The sequence below is a fragment of the Plasmodium brasilianum genome, chromosome 7, assembly GCF_023973825.1.
Source record: "Plasmodium brasilianum strain Bolivian I chromosome 7, whole genome shotgun sequence".
Classification (NCBI taxonomy): Eukaryota; Apicomplexa; class Aconoidasida; order Haemosporida; family Plasmodiidae; genus Plasmodium; species Plasmodium brasilianum.
In genome coordinates, this window is record NC_090120.1 from 761,949 (window position 1) to 780,877 (window position 18,929).

The 18,929-nt window shown below is 26.6% G+C and overlaps 3 protein-coding genes across 3 annotated transcripts; 2 read left to right on the forward strand and 1 right to left on the reverse strand.

Annotated features, from left to right (window-relative positions):
* Positions 1-1,117: 1,117 nt before the first annotated feature.
* On the forward strand, positions 1,118-5,326 carry MKS88_001884 (exoribonuclease; the record flags this gene model as incomplete). Its single annotated transcript, XM_067214850.1, has 1 exon — positions 1,118-5,326. One exon carries the CDS (start codon positions 1,118-1,120, stop codon positions 5,324-5,326), a length of 4,209 nt encoding a protein of 1,402 aa, XP_067074187.1.
* Positions 5,327-8,084: 2,758 nt separating this feature from the next.
* MKS88_001885 (subpellicular microtubule protein 1) lies at positions 8,085-9,458 on the forward strand (the record flags this gene model as incomplete). Its single annotated transcript, XM_067214851.1, has 1 exon — positions 8,085-9,458. The coding sequence occupies one exon, from the start codon at positions 8,085-8,087 to the stop codon at positions 9,456-9,458; it is 1,374 nt and encodes a 457-aa protein (XP_067074188.1).
* Positions 9,459-11,388: 1,930 nt separating this feature from the next.
* MKS88_001886 (uncharacterized protein) lies at positions 11,389-13,693 on the reverse strand (the record flags this gene model as incomplete). Its single annotated transcript, XM_067214852.1, has 3 exons — positions 11,389-12,866; positions 13,154-13,303; positions 13,591-13,693. The coding sequence occupies 3 exons, from the start codon at positions 13,691-13,693 to the stop codon at positions 11,389-11,391; spliced, it is 1,731 nt and encodes a 576-aa protein (XP_067074189.1).
* Positions 13,694-18,929: the final 5,236 nt, after the last annotated feature.

An 18,929-nucleotide genomic window follows, 5' to 3' on the forward strand; every position in this document is an offset into this window, starting at 1 on the left:
GCGATCGATTGTTACATGTAAATGCGCCTATAAACGGACACACAAATGCACATATATATATATATATATATATATATATATATATATATATATATATATATATATTAATCATATTTGTAAACGTTATATATTTACACTACGGGCTACAATTGTCTTCACCAAAATTACAATTTATTTTACAGTGCTCACTATTTTTATAAAAGTACATCCTAGCTAACTGATTTTGTATCATGGTCATTCTGCTTAATTGGCGGTATAAAGCTAAGTAGATTATTTATTACACATCTTGAGAGAGAATACAGTATACACATGTACACACGCATATAACATGTATACAAATCAATATAATACATATTTGTAACAAATGAATAATATCTGAATATCTCATATTACAAGCGTTACAAAATTATTGAAGAAGAAAATGGGACCATACGAAAAAGGCATACATAATAATGCGAACATTTTCAGACGTACACATCTTTTTTGAAGAGATCGAATGAATATATTCGTACAGGTTTAAACAAGTGAACATATATATATAAATAAATATAAAAATTACATATGCACCTATATATGTATGTATAAATAAATATACGTATGTGTATATTTTGATCAATTTGCGTACAAATCCTAAACAAAACCGCTTGAGTGCATTTTTAGCGTCTCTGAATGGTAGAAGGAAAAAAAAAAAAAAAAAAAAAAAAGAAAGAAGGAAGGAAAGAAGGAAAGAAAGAAAAATAAAAGACCTATTCAAACATATTTGCTATTACAACACTTTAGAAAAGAAGCTTCTTATATTTTTTTTTTGGATCAAAATAGTTAGACAACATAATTTAAATAGTTGCTTCCAAACATAGTCGAAATAAGGAAGAGCTTTTCAGGGGACATCTATTACTGAGGATATAATTTAAAAAAAAAAAATTGAGAAAAAGGTGTGAATAGTTTTAACCTTATTAAAACATTGTAGAAGGTTCTATGTGTCAAATTGTACAAAAAAGTGTAGACAAAACTGTATAGATATCGTTTACAAAAGTACAGAAAATTTTTTGTACAAAATTGTGTACCGCCTTAAAGAACAGTTCTTTCCGAGGAGCGCAAATCTTTGTGGGGGAAAAGCATGGGAGTTCCGACCTTCTACAGATGGCTGGTAACCAGGTATCCAAAAGTAGCGAAATCGATTTATGAAGTTAGAGACAGTGATGTATATTCAAGAAGAACAAGGGTAGAAGAAAATGGGGAATTTTTTAAGGTCCACGATTTGAGTGATTATGTAAATAACACAGATGACATGCACAGTTCAGATAATATCAATGGATATTTTGACAATTTATATTTAGATATGAATGGTATAATTCACTTATGTTCCCATAGTGATAATTGTAAAAGAGCAAAAAGTAATGAAGAAATATTTCTTAACATATTTCTTTATATAGAAAGATTGTTTGATATTATTGAACCAAAGAAACTTCTATACATGGCTATTGATGGAGTTGCCCCTAAAGCTAAAATGAATCAACAAAGAAGTAGAAGATTTAAATCCATTTTATGTTCGGAAATAGAAAGAAGAGCATATATGCAATTAAGAGAAAAATTTTTAGCAGAAAATCGAGTAGTCCCTGAAGAATCGAGCTACTGGGACAGTAATATAATAACACCTGGTACTCAGTTTATGCATGAATTATCTGTTGCTTTAAAATATTTTATTGAACATAAAATTACAAATGATGTAAAATGGAAAAAAGTTGTTGTCATATTTTCAGATGCTAATGTATGTGGAGAAGGAGAACATAAAATTTTTAATTTTATAAAATCACAAAGAGCACAAAAAGGATTTGATCCTAATACTAGACATGTTATTCATGGAATGGATGCAGATTTAATTATGCTTTCTTTAGCTAGTCATGAACCTTACTTTTATATACTAAGAGAAGTAATTGAATTAGATTCAAAAGGAGAAGAAAAGCCCCCAAAAAAAGACTATGTAGGTATGTTGAAAAGTAAAGAAGATTTACATTTCTGTAGTACTTATGTTAAACCTAACGACACAAGAGTAGCACGGAATAAATATAATGATCCTAATTACGCAAATGTTCATATGAGTAAGAATTGTACACTTAATTATGAAAATTGGAATGAATTACAAATTTTAGACTTAACTATTTTAAGAGAATATTTAGCAAAAGATTTTTTTTTTGATTCAAATTATAATATAGAAAGATGTATTGATGATTTTATTTTTATCTGTTTTTTATGTGGAAATGATTTCCTTCCTCACTTACCATCAATATCTATAGCAGGTGGTAGTATTGATCAACTAATTTTATTATACCAGAAGGTTTTGCCACATTTAGGTAATTACTTAATTAATGAAGGAGTTATAAATTTAAAATCATTTACTAAATATGTTTCATTCATTGCAGAAGTCGAAAGGGAAACATTCATTTCTCAGTACGATTTTAAAAAAAAAAGAGAAAAAAGGGACCTACAAAAAGATACCTTAAAAAGGGTAAAGTGCTCCGACCCGCAGAGCACCAATTTACCCGAACTAGATGACTTAGTCGCTTCAGATGTTTTGCCAGAAACAAATGGGAATATTTCAAACAGTAGAGAGAAAAAGCAGTTGGACAAGCCAGACATTGCAATGGGGGATGCTTCAACGACAGGGGCAACATCAACAACCAATACTGTTTCGAAGAAAGTACTATACGAGTCAAAAATTCTGAGCATGCAGCCGATAAGAAATTTCAAGTACAAAGAAAAAAAAGGCGAAAAGAGCATCAACTTTCTTATCCGTCCCATCTCCAACTCGTCCGAGCATCTTTATGATGAGCATTATAGCGAACACCACCTGAGCGAGCAGCAACTGAACGAACACCGTAGCTCCATTCGAAGCAATAACGACGAGGAATCCAGAAGTAGTAGTATAATTAAAAATAAGAAATGCACGGATAATAGTCCGTATAGTAGTAATACTCCAAATGAGGACAGAGTTGAAAATAATGCTATTACAAATGAAGGGAAATTAGTACCAGCAGAGGAACAAGATAAAACGAAAGATATGAGAGATATTAATGAATTTAATCAATTACTAAAAGAGGCTATTAAAAAAGCAAATGAGTGTGAGAATCCTAAGGAAGATGTTGAATTAGGTAGTGATGAAAACCCCGAAGTTATAAGAATAAAATATTATAAATCTAAATTTCATTTAGATGATACAGATTATATAGATGAATTTGTTAAAGAAGTTGTTTATAAATATATTGAAGGTTTAGCATGGGTCCTTGCTTATTATTTCCAAGCATGTCCAATGTGGAATTGGTTTTATCCTTACTATTATGCACCTTTATCATCGGATTTAATTATTGACAATATAAATATACATTTTGAAAAAGATGAACCATTATTACCTTTGGAACAACTTCTATGTGTGCTGCCATCAAATTCTAGTCACTGTTTACCTAAAATGTACAGAGATCTCATGGTTCGACATGATTCTCCTATCATTGATTTTTATCCTAAAACTTTTAAAGAAGAAGAAAATGGAAAAAAATATAAATATCAGTGGGTTATTTTACTCCCATTTGTTGATAAGGATAGAATAATTAAACATGCTAGACCACTGCATGACACATTAACTGATGAAGAAAAAAAAAGAAATCGAAGGGGCTTAAACAAAATTTACATGAATTCCACACATGAACTTTCAAGACAAATTACGAAATCAATAAAAAAGTACGTAAAAGAATTTAAGGAAAAAGAAAATGAACAACAGACGCAAGATGATACCGAAAAGGAGACAATTAATCATCAGTCGGATGATAGTCTTAACAAACAAGAGGAGAAAAATACAACCCATGTAGAGCAAGATATTAATGGAGAGATTAAAACAAAAAAAAATAATAATAGTACATATGAACATTTTTTCAAAAATATGAACATAACAATTCCAATAAATAATAGTAATAATATGAATCTATTCGGGTACCTAAACTGTAAACATGAAGAAAGTGATGTACATATTCTTAAAAAAATTTTCAAATTCTCTTCCAATTTTTCCACTTCTTGCAATAGTGCTTTTTTCATCCAACCAGAATTTAAAAAACATGTTTCTTCACTTTTGCCAAATCATATTAATCCAAAAAAGGTTCTGACCATACTTGACATAAACAATGAAGAGAGGAAACTTAGGTTCAATGCCCCTGCTGCGAAGCGAATGATTCTAAATAGTTTAAGTAACAACCATCCGCAAATATATTCCTATTCCAAATTTAACCATTTCAAGAACTTGGATGTAAACCATGTCCATTATAATAATGCTGCCAATCACGCCAATCACGCCAATCACGCCAATCACGCCAATCGGTCGAATTATGCAAACGACCACAGGACAAATGGAAGTCAGAATTACAACAGGTATAGTAATAGTAACAATAACGGCAATTACAATAGCAGCAATTATAATAACAGTAGTTACAATAATGGTAGTAGTAAGGGCAACATGAATCACGACCCTTATACGAATTCACAGAAAAATTACTGGCACCACCACAACCAAAATTACCAAAATGGTCAAAATTACCTAAATGATAAAAATTATCAGAATAGTCAAAATTATCAGAATAGCCAAAATTACCAAAATTATCAAAACTCGAATTATAGTAATAATTACCCTTCATTACCTTATAAAAATTCTAGTATGTACAAAATGCCGAATAATAATTCTGCTCCCCATACCCGTGATAATAAGAGAGATAATAACTATAGTACCTACAATAACAGTAGTAATTATAACAACTACAATAACCATAATAACAGTAGTAATTATAACAGTAGTACTTATAAGGGTGGTAATTATAACAGTGGTAATTATAACAATGGAAATTATAACAATGGAAATTATAACAATGGAAATTATAACAATGGAAATTATAACAGTTATACTAATCAAAGAAATTCATACAGCAAAGACGGCGCAAAGTATGAATCACCCTACAAGGTTTCATACAATACGAATTATAATAATAATCATGGAAAGTATAAAAATGATAGATCCACGTCACAACATGTTCATAATACTAGCGGTAATTATCTTAATGACTATAGAAGTTACAATAATAGTGGCAGCGGTAATCATAACAATAATAATAATAATAATAGCAGTAGTAATATGCACAGTAACAGTCACAATAACAGTAATAGAAATTATAACGAGGGAAACTATTACGAAAGGAACTCTTTTAAAAATAACGTGAACAGTACATCGGGGGTCAATAAAAAGACAAACCATTATAACAGATCTATGCCCTATAAAGACAAAGAATACTAATTGAACTGTTTTAAAATTGCACACATTGTACCTGCAGTTAACCCGTTAAATTGCTAATAATGAGCGAGGGAGAAAGAGTAAGGGAATTTTATTTTTCTTTGCCTTTCGATTAAAACGAAATTATATATATATATATATATATAAATATTTATTAATTTCTGTTAATTATTTTAGTTTGCTCTGTTTTACTTTACTCCATTTTATTATGGATTTTACATTTGGGTTTAATACAATAAAATGTATTCATGAGTTACACACTTCATTTCTTTTATGCAGAATTATGTACTGATAATAAAAGTTATTTGTATAAATGATACTAAATTTTAGTTGTTTTTTTCAAATATTTTTATGTAATGCGAAATTGTTTTCTACTCCCCTTATCTTTTTTTTTTTTTTTTTTTTTTTTGGTGTATATTTTTGTTGCGAATGTATATATATTATATGTACACGTATGTGTGTATGTTCGCAAAAAAAAAAAAAAAAAAAAAAAACTCCATTATGACAAAAACTTTCATTATTTTTAAATAGTTATAAAGTTTTTATTTTATATATCTAACTTTTAGGATATATATTTTAATATGTACTTAAAGAAAAATATTCTATAATGTATGGGCATTATTTTATAATGAATTTTTAAAAAAGACGGCAACTAATACAAGCTTCAAATTTTTTATGAGTTAAAAAAAAAAAAGTAACATATACTTATTCAAATGTGACGAAATTTCATGCATAGTAACCCAAACCTCTGATTTTAAGTGTGCATATAGTTAAATCCAGGAAATAAAATATAAAAAGAAAGACGTCATTAATTGTTGAAAATGTATAAGTAAAATATATAACTTAATAGTTGCACATCCTAATGTTGAGAATTCTAACTTGCGCGTTAAACAAGATGATCGATATATAAGAAGTACTAAACAAAAAAAAAATTACCTTGCGTGTGCATATGTATTATATGTACATATATATATATATATATATATATATATATATATATATATATATATATATATATGTTTACATGTTTATTTGGCTAAAATGTGGTATGATCTTTTATTGTCTTTTTAAAGGGGGAAGAATGATATCATTAAAGTAACCTATTCATTCAATGTGTTACAATTATCGAAAAAACAAAACATCCTGTTCTATGCAAAAATGTTTCCCGGATTTTAAATTTGATGTTTTAAAAATGATATATTAACCTAGATCTTTTATTTAAAATACGGCTAAATTAAAAGTGTGCAAATGATTTTAATAGAATAGGAAAAAAAAAAAAAAAAAAAAAAAAACACTGAATAGTTCATAATGCATGTTCCTTCTATGATGCAGTTTTTATGAAAATAAAAAAAAAAAATTGCGCTAATTAGATATTTAACCTGATTAGGCAAGGAAAAAAAAGAACAAAAATGAAAAAATGTGTAAAAATAGGGAAAAGAAGGTAAATATGGGTAAAAAAATTCTGATTTTGCTATACAACTGCACTAAACAATTGTAAAAATGACAATATTTCTATTATTTTGCATGAATATTTCAAGTGTCCTAACGAAAAAAAAAAAGGAAAAAAAAATGTATAATATTTGTTATATCTATAGTATTATATATATATGTGTGTATTAAAAAGGAATATATTAGCAAGTTTCTGTATCTACACAATTTATTTAAATTCCCCGAAACATAACATTGGAAATATGACATTTTCCGTATAGCCAAAAAAAAAAAAAAAAAAAAAGAAAGAAAATTGCTTTTACTTGATTTTTTTTTCTGTTTTATTAACAAGCAATATTTTATAAGAAAAATATTTTATTTTTACGGCTTTCCATAATTTTTATATTTTATATTTTATTTTTTCTTTCTTTCTTTATTTAATTATTTTTATTTTTATTTTTTTTTTTTGTCAAAATAACACGTATGCACACAACACAATAGAATAGTGCTAACAAGTATTCTTTGAGGAAATTACAGCATAAATATATATACATATATATAACGCGACGTATGCTGATAATTTTTAAGCGTGATGTTTGTTTAAGTTTAATACACAATGATCTATTGTTCATATACATATGTGCATATATATATATATATATATATACACATGTCTATATTTATTTGTATACTTTTATATCTGTTTTAACGAAAGCATTAAATCATTTAGTAACAGCGTCGTATAAAAACATCAGTAATATTGCGTGCTGATGATTTATAAATACTCCATTGTTTTTTTGTTTCAATTTCGTAATAAATATTAATATTAATCTTTCTTTCTTTTTTTTTTTTCTTTACCTTTCTACTTCATTTTTTTACTTCTTCCTGTTTTCACTTCTTCCTGTTTTCACTTCTTCCTGTTTTTACTTCTTCCTGTTTTTACTTCTTCCTGTTTTCACTTTTTCCTGTTTTCACTTCTTCCTGTTTTTACTTCTTCCTGTTTTTACTTCTTCCTGTTTTCACTTCTTCCTGTTTTTACATCTTCAATTTTATATCTTTTCATTTTTTAGTTTTAAAGAATACTAAAATAAGGAAATTGTTTTCCCTTTTTTTTGTTGTCAGTTAAATGTTATTCAAACATCGAACAGCTTTTTGTGAAAGCTTACATGCTAAATTTATATTCTCTATTATTTTAAATATTTTTTTTGTGAACCTTCATTTTAATTAAATATTCTAATACTCATAAGTATTAATTTCTTTGCACAGAGCTTAACATTCTGTCAACTATTTTTTAATAAAAAAAAAAGAAAAAAAAAGAAGATACATAATAGAAATGCAAATAATTACAGAGAAACCAAAAATAACATTTAGCACCTTTGAGGAGGACTTTAAAAATAATGATCATTCTGATTATTCAAAATATATAAAAGGGCATGATAAAAACAGAGATCAAGAATATTTATATGCAAACAGACTAATATCTTTGGATAGAAACAGTGAACAAAGAAGAAAAGAATCTCCTAGTAAAAAACCAGGTTTATGTGTAGATGAGTTATGTACATGTGGTTTTCATAAATGTCCTAAAATAATAAGACCATTACCATTTGAAGGTGAAAGTAATTACAGAAGTGAGTTTGGACCAAAACCACTACCTGCTTTGCCTCCCAGGGCAGAAACAAAATTAGTTAAATCATTACCATTTGAAGGTGAGAGTAATTACAGAAGTGAGTTTGGACCAAAACCACTACCTGCTTTGCCTCCCAGGGCAGAAACAAAATTAGTTAAATCATTACCATTTGAAGGGGAAAGCAATTATAGAAGCGAGTTTGGACCTAAACCTTTACCTGCTTTGCCACCAAAAGTTGAACAAAAACAGCCAAAATCATTACCATTTGAAGGTGAAAGCAATTATAGAAGCGAATTTGGTCCAAAACCTTTACCTGCTTTGCCTCCCAGGGCAGAAACGAAATTAGTAAAATCATTACCATTTGAGGGAGAGAGTAATTATAGAAGCGAATTTGGTCCAAAACCTCTACCTGCTTTGCCACCAAAAGTTGAACAAAAACAGCCAAAATCATTACCATTTGAAGGTGAAAGCAATTATAGAAGCGAATTTGGTCCAAAACCTCTACCTGCTTTGCCACCAAAAGTTGAACAAAAACAGCCAAAATCATTACCATTTGAAGGTGAAAGCAATTATAGAAGTGAGTTTGGACCTAAACCTCTGCCAGTTTTACCACCAAAAATTGAACAAAAACTTCCAAAATCGTTGCCATTTGTAGGTGAGAGTAATTATAGAAGCGAGTTTGGTCCAAAACCGCTACCTGCTTTACCTGCGAAGGTAGAAACAAAATTAGTAAAATCATTACCATTTGAAGGGGAAAGCAATTATAGAAGCGAGTTTGGACCTAAACCTTTACCTGCTTTGCCACCAAAAGTTGAACACAGACCACCAAAGTCTCTACCATTTGAGGGAGAGAGTAATTATAGAAGTGAGTTTGGCCCAAAACCGCTCCCCGAATTACCTCCAAGGAGTGAAGCTAAATTAATGAAACCATTGCCATTTGAAGGACAAAGTAGCTATAGAAATGAGTATGTACGTAAAGTGCTTCCCCTCTGCCCAGTTGATTTATTACCTAAATATCCTGCACCTACATACCCATCTCAACACATATTTTGGGATGCCGCATCTAGGACTTGGTACTAAGCGTTAACCAGAAAAACGATGTTTCCTTTACGTGCAAAAAGGAACAGATGGGAATCATATGAGCAGCAGATGGACAACAAATAAGAAACGATTTAACAATGAATGAATTAATTATTTATTTGTATATACATATATGTTATTATTAAAACAAAATAAAAAAAAAATTAATAATATAAATTGAGATGTACTAGTCGAACTAAGTTAAATTATTTCTCTTTAAATAGTAAATTACATTTTCTTCATAATTATTGTGAACTTAATTTTTGCATTTCCGTTAACAACTGTGTGTATGAATATATAGTACATTTATTTATGTGTTTTTGATAAATTTGATAGAAACCCCATACCCCAACCTCTAGCTTATTAGTATATTGTTTACCACGTTACCTTTGTATTCCAACAAAAAAAATATATATAAAAAATATAAAAAAGAATAAAATGCAAAGAAACGAAACTAAACGAAACGATATAAATTATAATAATATAAAACGAAACAAAACAAAGCATTGGTGTTGTATCCAGCTATGCTACATAGGCACATAAATTATTTAACTCAGTTATTCGTAGTTTGAAAAAAAAATGGCATACTAGTATAAGCACATATATGGCAGTATTCTTCATTTTATGAATTCTGTTTATTTCGCACATTTTGTGGGTTCATTTTTTTTTTTTTTTTTCATCTGTTTACTTGCTTTTTACTTAACATGATATTTTGCTACATTTGTCTCATTTTGCTACATTTGTCTCATTTTGCTACATTTGTCTCATTTTGCTACATTTATCTCATTTTGCTACATTTATCTCATTTTGCTACATTTATCTCATTTTGCTACATTTGTCTTATTTTGCTACATTTGTCTCATTTTGCTACATTTATCTCATTTTGCTACATTTATCTCATTTTGCTACATTTATCTCATTTTGCTACATATGTCTTCTTGTGCTGTATTTTGTATTAATTGGACATTAGTTAAATAAAATACATATTGTGTCTCTTCCTTATATTTCACATTAACAAGCCCCATAAGTAATATGCACATTTTCCATTTTTTCGCATGTGTGCAATTTTTTAATATATAATTTTTGGAGGGGAGGGGTCATTTTTAATATGCATATTTATATAGATTTACTTTTTTTTTTTTTTTTTTTTTTTTTTTTATTTCTACATTTATAAAGCTACGCATTTATTAAAATTAAATTTACAAAAATTTGTTTTTTGCTAGAAATATTGGCGCAAATAATAAAATAATGAAAAAGGTATGTATCACTTTTTGCATATCCGAGTTTCCAAATTGCTTGATGACATTTTTTTGAAAGCTAACTTTGTTAAAGTAAAGGTTATGTGCGAATTATGTATGTAAGCGTGAGCTATTAATTACCCATATGCTGATATCACAATTTGTATGCCAATATTTATTAAATATAATATTAACAACTAGTGCATGATGGAAGTGGGGGGACAGGTATAATATGAATACGTTTTATAAGATAATAAAAAAAAAAAAAAAAAAAAAAGGTATACTGACATAAAAGTTTTTGATATATTTTTGCTGAGACACAAACATTTGGAAAAAGCATTTATAATTTGCAGGGTTCATTATAAAGGCGCGTACACTAAAAACTAAGTAAATCAAGTATGTATAAATATATATATATATATATATAATACACGCATACTTAACAAAAAAAAAATTGAATATGCTTAAAAATAAAGAAATGTATTTGTCAAGGTGCTTTCAGCACAATTATTTTATATAAGCAGGAATGCACAGCGGAATGATAAGTATTGCAATTTTAGCCAAAAAAAAGATGAACAAATATGAGCGTAATTTGCTATTTTTTAATTAACAACGTGTTCACATGCTATACAAATTTAATTAAAATACTGGAATGCATACCCACGTACACCCGTCAATGTGTTCACCACTGATTAGAGCTCGTAGTTAATATAATCGAGACTAAACTGCCTTTTGGCATACTCCTTTACATGCATAATGTCTTCTCTTGATCTGAGTTTTTTAAGTAGAATATTTAATTTTGTAACTACTTCAATGACTTGACTGATTGAATATTTATTAACTTTTTTCGAAACATCCCGCAAAACATCTAGGAATAATAATTCTTTTAATTCGTAGGAACTAACGTCACGTGAGTTTCTAATTAAACCATAGAGAAGGAATTCATATAGGATATAATTCGAATCGTCTTTATTTAAATACAATTTATAAAAATCCATAAGGGGAGTAAATAAAGCTTTAAATTTGGACTGTTCATATATATTAAATAACATAGTTTCAAATATATTCTTTAAACTGATTATAGCATACTCATAATTATTTTTATTTATATCACCTGAACTTGCAAATGCTTTAAGTATTAATGCTAATGCATCAGTTACATTTTTCTTTCCTTCTTCATTATTATCAAATTCGAAATCATTAATAATAGAAAAATAATTGTTAACAAGGATTTTATGTTTTTCATAAAAATTTTTATTAAATGTTAATATTTTTTCAATGTCTTTTATCATACGACTAATTTCTGTTTCATAAGATGAAGTATACTCTTTGGAAATAAAAGTTTTGTACAGGTTTTCCGTTGGGTTCATCATGATTTTAGGGTTTAACGTGATAACGTAGAAAGGTGACTGCTTCATTTTGCTGTAAATGAAAATGTTCTCGTCCTGCTCATACCTCTTCGTCTTATTGTTGTCAACTTCATCACTACTGTTGCTATTTCCGGTATTATCGCTATTGTTACTAGTGCCATTATTGCCACTACTTCCATCCTCCTGGTAATTCGCGCTGTATGAGTTAAATAACTTCCTTTCGAAACTCCTAGAAAAGTCTGCTTCACCCACAAAATTGTAGTACTCAAAAATAGCTGCTTTCATTTGATGATTTAAATTATCCATTAAAATTACAAGTGTAGAAGAATCTAAGTACGGGTATATGTAATATAACAAGGAAACGGGATATTTATGATTGACAATAAGTATATCTATTACTTGATTATTTTTGTTTTGATATATTTTAGTAATTAAGTCTAAGGTTCCATATATATCTTCTTTACTATTTTGTGTATTTTTTTCACTTCTTTTACAATAAAATTCTACCCCTTTTAAAAGTAACAAACATCTATTATTTTTATAAAGAAAATAATTCTTACATATTCCCATATTTTCTTCTATAAATATTGCATTATCAGGTTTATCAAGTATTGCTGATGCAATACTATTTAAACCAATTTGTAATATAAATAAATCGTTATCTGTATACTGCTCTATTAACTTTTTAGTTGTCAACAGAAATTCCTTGTTTTCTCGATCCCACGTTTTTTCAATTATATTTTCAATCGTCTGTGCGTTATCGGAGATTGGGTTTTCGTACTGAAGCCTTTCTAGAAAATCTGCGTGCAGGGGATGGGGGGAAATACGCATAAATGGGTACGAATACATCAGGTGCGCATACATGTATATATACATATGTATATGCGTGTATGCATACAGGTGTGTGCGTGTAATGCTGCATATTTGTACTGCTTAGCCAGGGGGATGCGTTGCACACATTTTAGAAGACAAGCTCATCAGCTTCTACAAAACACATACTCACGAATAAACACATGAATGAACACACAAACGTACTCATAAACTAGCGCTCAGACGAACACAAAAACATGCAGGCTTAGAGACATACCCATGGAGGAGTGAAACATGCTCAAGATGTAACCCTTCATGCTGCTTAGCATTTTTGATGTCCTACATGTAACGTTAAATAAAAATTTGTTTTCCTTAACTCCAATAAAATCATTTATGTTATTTTTATCCAAGGAAATGTATCTATTTCCTTAAAGGGGGAAAAGAAAAAAAAAAAAAAAAAAAAAAAATATATGTATATATATATATATATATATACATACATATACAGCTAAATAAATAATGAAGTAACAGCTAACATGGTTTACATAGGCATATAGGAACACCACTTTATTGTAGTTTTAAAGTAGCTGTTAAGAAACAGGTTAACATTTCTTAGCTTTTCATGGCATTTTTTTTTATCTTTTCTTAGTCTTTTTTGGCCTTTCTTAGCCTATTTTTATCTGTTCATGTCCTTTCTTTTCTCCCAAATCTTACCATCTTTTTCATTCGAATTGTTTAAGTCCCCTTCAATAATTTTTGCTTCATTAAAAAAGAAGAAAAATATTGTTAAAACAAAAAAGGTCAAATCTTTATACATCTTTCCGATTTATGTAATATATTTTCCAAATGTTCTCACATATTTTTTAATTACTCGCGGAAAAAAAAAAAAAAGTAAATATACAAAAATAAAGAAATAAATGAAGAATGCGAACTGCTATTACTTACAATGCCATTCTTTTTTCATTTTTTATTTATTGGTAAAACCTGTGGAACATTTTTCTTCACGTGTATTCATAGTTTTGTGATACACACAAAAAATGTGCAAAATGTTTAAACTGTGTATACGTAAGCGTTTGTGAGTGTGTGTATGTACGTAACCATGTAAGTACGTATGTAAGCATATATGTTTGTACGTAAGCATTTATATATGTACGTATGTAAGCATTTATGTATGTATGTATGTATGTATGTAAGCATATATGTACGTATGCATATATATTTACGTATATTTATATGTACGTGTATGGTTTTAATTGCCATACATTCGCCACGTTTGTTATATTTTAATCATCATTTAAATTGAAAAAGAAGCTAAAAAAAAAAAAACTTTTGAAATTTTTCGAATTGTAAACGGGAAAATAAAATTGTGCTAATTTCGTCAATTATCATACAAGATTTTTTTTTTTTTTTTTTTCCTTTGTTTTTTGAGAACTAACCATTAATTTAATAACAATATTTTATACGCATACGTAGCGTTTAAGTATTTATGTGAATACATACACATATATATATATACGTACCATTCAAATCTAAGTATGTAAATTTTCCTTAAAACCAATTATCCTTAAAAATAAAAAAAAATATTTAAAAAAAAAATGAACTCGTGTTAAATAGTAAGAAGAAATTTAGCTTTGTTTTAAATGTAAGACAAAAATGTTTTACTCTAGTAGTTTCTCTTTTTTTTTTTATTATTATAAATAAAATTAGTCGTAAAAATAAAAAAAATGAAGCCTATAAAATCGGACATCTTCATGTGCTAAGGTAATAATAATCTTATATATTCAGGTATTAAATCTTTTAAAACTCTTTTTTTCCCCTTCGCTTGCATGAAGAGGGGTTTATTTATTTACATTATTTTATTTTATTTATGTATTTACTTATTTTTTTTTTTTTTTGTAACTTTAATTAATCATTTTTCTTTTTTCGAATAAATCAAAATATGTCTGTGGACGATATTGATATTATATGCCTATTTATGGAAGTACCAACAAAAATTAGGTTACAACGTAAGGGAATGTCTCTTGGGGAGGGTATTGCTAATAAATGTGGCATTTTCCGAATATGGTGATATTGTATATGTATATATATACATTTATATATGCATATATACATATACAATACATATATGTATGCATGTATTTATATACATATAACCATACGTATATATGCACATATACATATCCGTATACATATGTATGTTCGTACACGTATATAACCGCTGTGACCATTTGAAAACGCCTTAACAAAAACAAATAAATAAACAAAAATAAAGGAACAAATTAGGATTCAGCTAGCTATATATATAATACTATTATTACCAAAAAAAAAATATATACATATTTTCAGTGTCACTAATTATTTAATATTACATTTCTCACAAATTACACTTATACTATAATGTTGCTGTATATATACAAATAATGACACAACTAATTTATTTTTATATTTTTTATGGCTTATTTTTTTAATTATCGTATACCCACGATGCAGAATAATTATATATTTCTCATCATGTATCAATTTATGTATTATTATTTTTTCTTTTTTTGTAGCAATAATGTGCGTTTTAAAAACTGTTGAAAAGAAAAAAAAAAAAGGAAAAAAAAAAAAAGCATTTTGTAAGATTCATGTATTATTATATTATATACAAGTTCTTTCATATATTTTACTTTAAATAATAATTAAATTGTTAATATTATTATACGTATAAAAAGAATTTTATTTAAATATTTAAGTAACTTTATTTCTTGTAAATGGTCACTTTATAATAAAGCATTTTTTTCTTTTTTTTTCTTAAAAACTATATATGAAAAAAAGAGCATCGCACAAGAAAAAAAAAGAAAAAAAAGAAAAAATATAACCATAAGCATATTTATCCTTTTCTATTTATTAAATAAAGTAAAAATTAATCAATCCACATCATCAATCACGCTATCTCTACATATATATTTTATTTTTTATTTTAATGGCGTGCACTGTTCGTAATTTTTTTTTTTTTTTTTTTTTTCTTTTGAGTAATGATGTTATTACATTATTCTATTTTTTTTAAAAAAAAAAAAAAAGAAAGCTATAAAACAAAACCAAACATTGAATATTATATAATTTTTTTTTAAAAATCCACTACTGTATTCTTTATGCCATTTTTTAAATTCTCTAGTACAAAAAAAAGTAAACAAAAAAATACTCTAATTTTTTTTTTACCTTTTACCATCTTTTAACATGAGGACATTATTGCCATTATTTATCACGTATATAATATATATTTATATTATATATAATGAATTAAAAAAATATACGAAAATTATTTTCTGTTTTATGTAGTTAAACTGTTTGAGCGAAGTACATATATATATGTATTTATATATATATATAGATAGATAGATAGATAGATAGATATAGATATAGATATAGATATATTTCATATATGTACATTATTGAAGGATCCTGTAGAGAAGAAATTAAGCTGTTCTCTACCTTCTTTTTTTTTTTTTTTTTTTGTTTATATACATATTTTTAATGTACGTGTTTTTCTGATTAAAAAAATTTATTATTGAAACATCGTTATTTTTAATTATAGATTAGCATACCGAATATGGAAAAAATTTTACATAAGCACATATAAATATATTATATATATAATATATATTTTTGTACATGTATATATATGTATATATATATATATATGTGTGCATATTATTTTCACCGTTCTGCTAAATTGCTACCGAATCGATTTAAACCACCAGTTCGCTGTACATATAGATAATTGAAATTAAGGTAGTAATTCTTTTTATGTTGTTTATTGTACACATTATTATATATTATATACATATACACACACGCATATGTAAATATATCTACAAATATGTATGTATAACATTTAATATGATTCTTTTTATTTAGGTATAATAATATATATATATATATATATAATATGTATAAATATATATTTATATGCCACTAATTGGAAAAGAAATTTTGCTCATAATAGCATGAAAAGTAAAAAAATAAAATATATTAATAATTTTTTAACAACATTATTTCAAGTTGAACTAACGTACTGTATATTCACGAGTATATATATTTATATATATGTGGTGGTATGTGAAATTACCCTTTTCTGCATAAAATATTAAATCTTTTCTCATTTTTATAAAACCTTACAACGTAATATCGGTTGTACATACGTATCATGCACATATATGCGTGTAATGTACAATTTTTCATTTGTGCTTCCATTTTTTTTTTTTTTTTATTCCAAAGTTTACTTTCGAATCATGATTTAGTTTTTTTTATTATAAGATTAAAGAGAAAAAAAAAAAAGAACTATGTTTATTGAAACCTTTGCAAGTATTTAATTCTTTTGCTATTCATGTTTTTATATAAAATATCCTTTATCTTTTAATTTATGTACAACAATCTTTTTACATTTATTCCTATTTACATATAAACGTATTTCTATTATTGGATAAATATAATATATAAAGGCAACATAATTTTATATTGTAAATTATATGAACGAGTCATGTTCCATTTTTCGTCTTTTTTCAGTTTTTAATAGTGAACATATATATAACTCGTTTACCTTATATATTATATACTATGTACATATTGTATATATTATAATATTGCATAATTATATATATATAGTACATTTACATATATTGCACATTACATACATTTCACATTACATAGATTGCATATTATAGATACCTGTCATATTACACATTACATATTTTACCATACTTAATTAGATCCTGCGTATATATTATCTTAAATTACATTTAGCTATTTACAGGTATATATACATTTTTTTTTTCTTTTTCCGCAATATATAATATTACATGGTTTAATATATTCGGCATTTCTTTGCAATTTATTTTATCTTGCTCTGTTATAACATATATATGTACATAGCTCATATACCATATTGATATTATAATATGGTTTACTGTACTTATATTGCAACTTAGTTTTCCAATTTTTTTTTTATTTATTTATTTGTATATTTGTATACTTATAAATATATTTATATATTCCATTCTGTTCCATTTTATTTTATTATATTATATTCTTTTTTTTTTTTTTTTTTTGTTCTTTTTTATAAAGAAGACATTTTTGCTGCACATGTTTCTACATAAAAATAAATGTTTAAATGTGGTATATTGTGAATTAAAAAAAATAAAATATCATAAAATAAGTACATGTGTATATAATATATTGTGTATATTTATTTATACATGCATTAAACCATGCACACATGTTTTTGACATTATACATTTCATGAAAGTGAATAATTAATTAAATAATTAAATAGGAAATTTCATAAATAATTAAATTTAGAAATAAAAAGAATTGGGAACTTACATAAATTTATATAATACATACAAATATTCAGACATGTGTAAAAATACGTTTAAATATGTACATACTTAAACATATATATATACGTAAGTACATATTTAAACAATTATATATATATATATATATATATATTTAAGTACACGTAAGAATTAAAAAACGAATTAACATAATAAAAATTTAATTTATGACAAGTAAGCGGAAACACAAGACTAGACAGACAACTAGTGTTTCCTTAATATGTTGTTCCCTGTATATTTGTGTAAATATATGTAAATATATTATGTAAGTTTGTAGATTTATTGATGCTACACATCGATTGTTATTATATTTGACGTTCAACTGATTCTGTAAAGGGAGTGATGACGTGTAATTTACATAAAAAGTATCTTCTTCGTCGTCATCATATATTGCAACTTCTTCATCTTCTACCTTTTTTATTTTTTTTTTCCCTTTTTTTTTTTTGTCCATTTTTGTTTATTGCACACATAATACGAACATATTTACGAGTATATATATTTATATATATATTCTGTGCATATATATATATGTACTTTTTTTGATATGCCAAATTAGCATTAAACTTTTTTTTAAATAAATTTTTGTTTTTACCCACCATTTTTTTAATTTAAAGTTTTTTAATCCTATCCTGCTGCATACATGTACTAAGCATATGTTTATGAAAAGTATGCGAA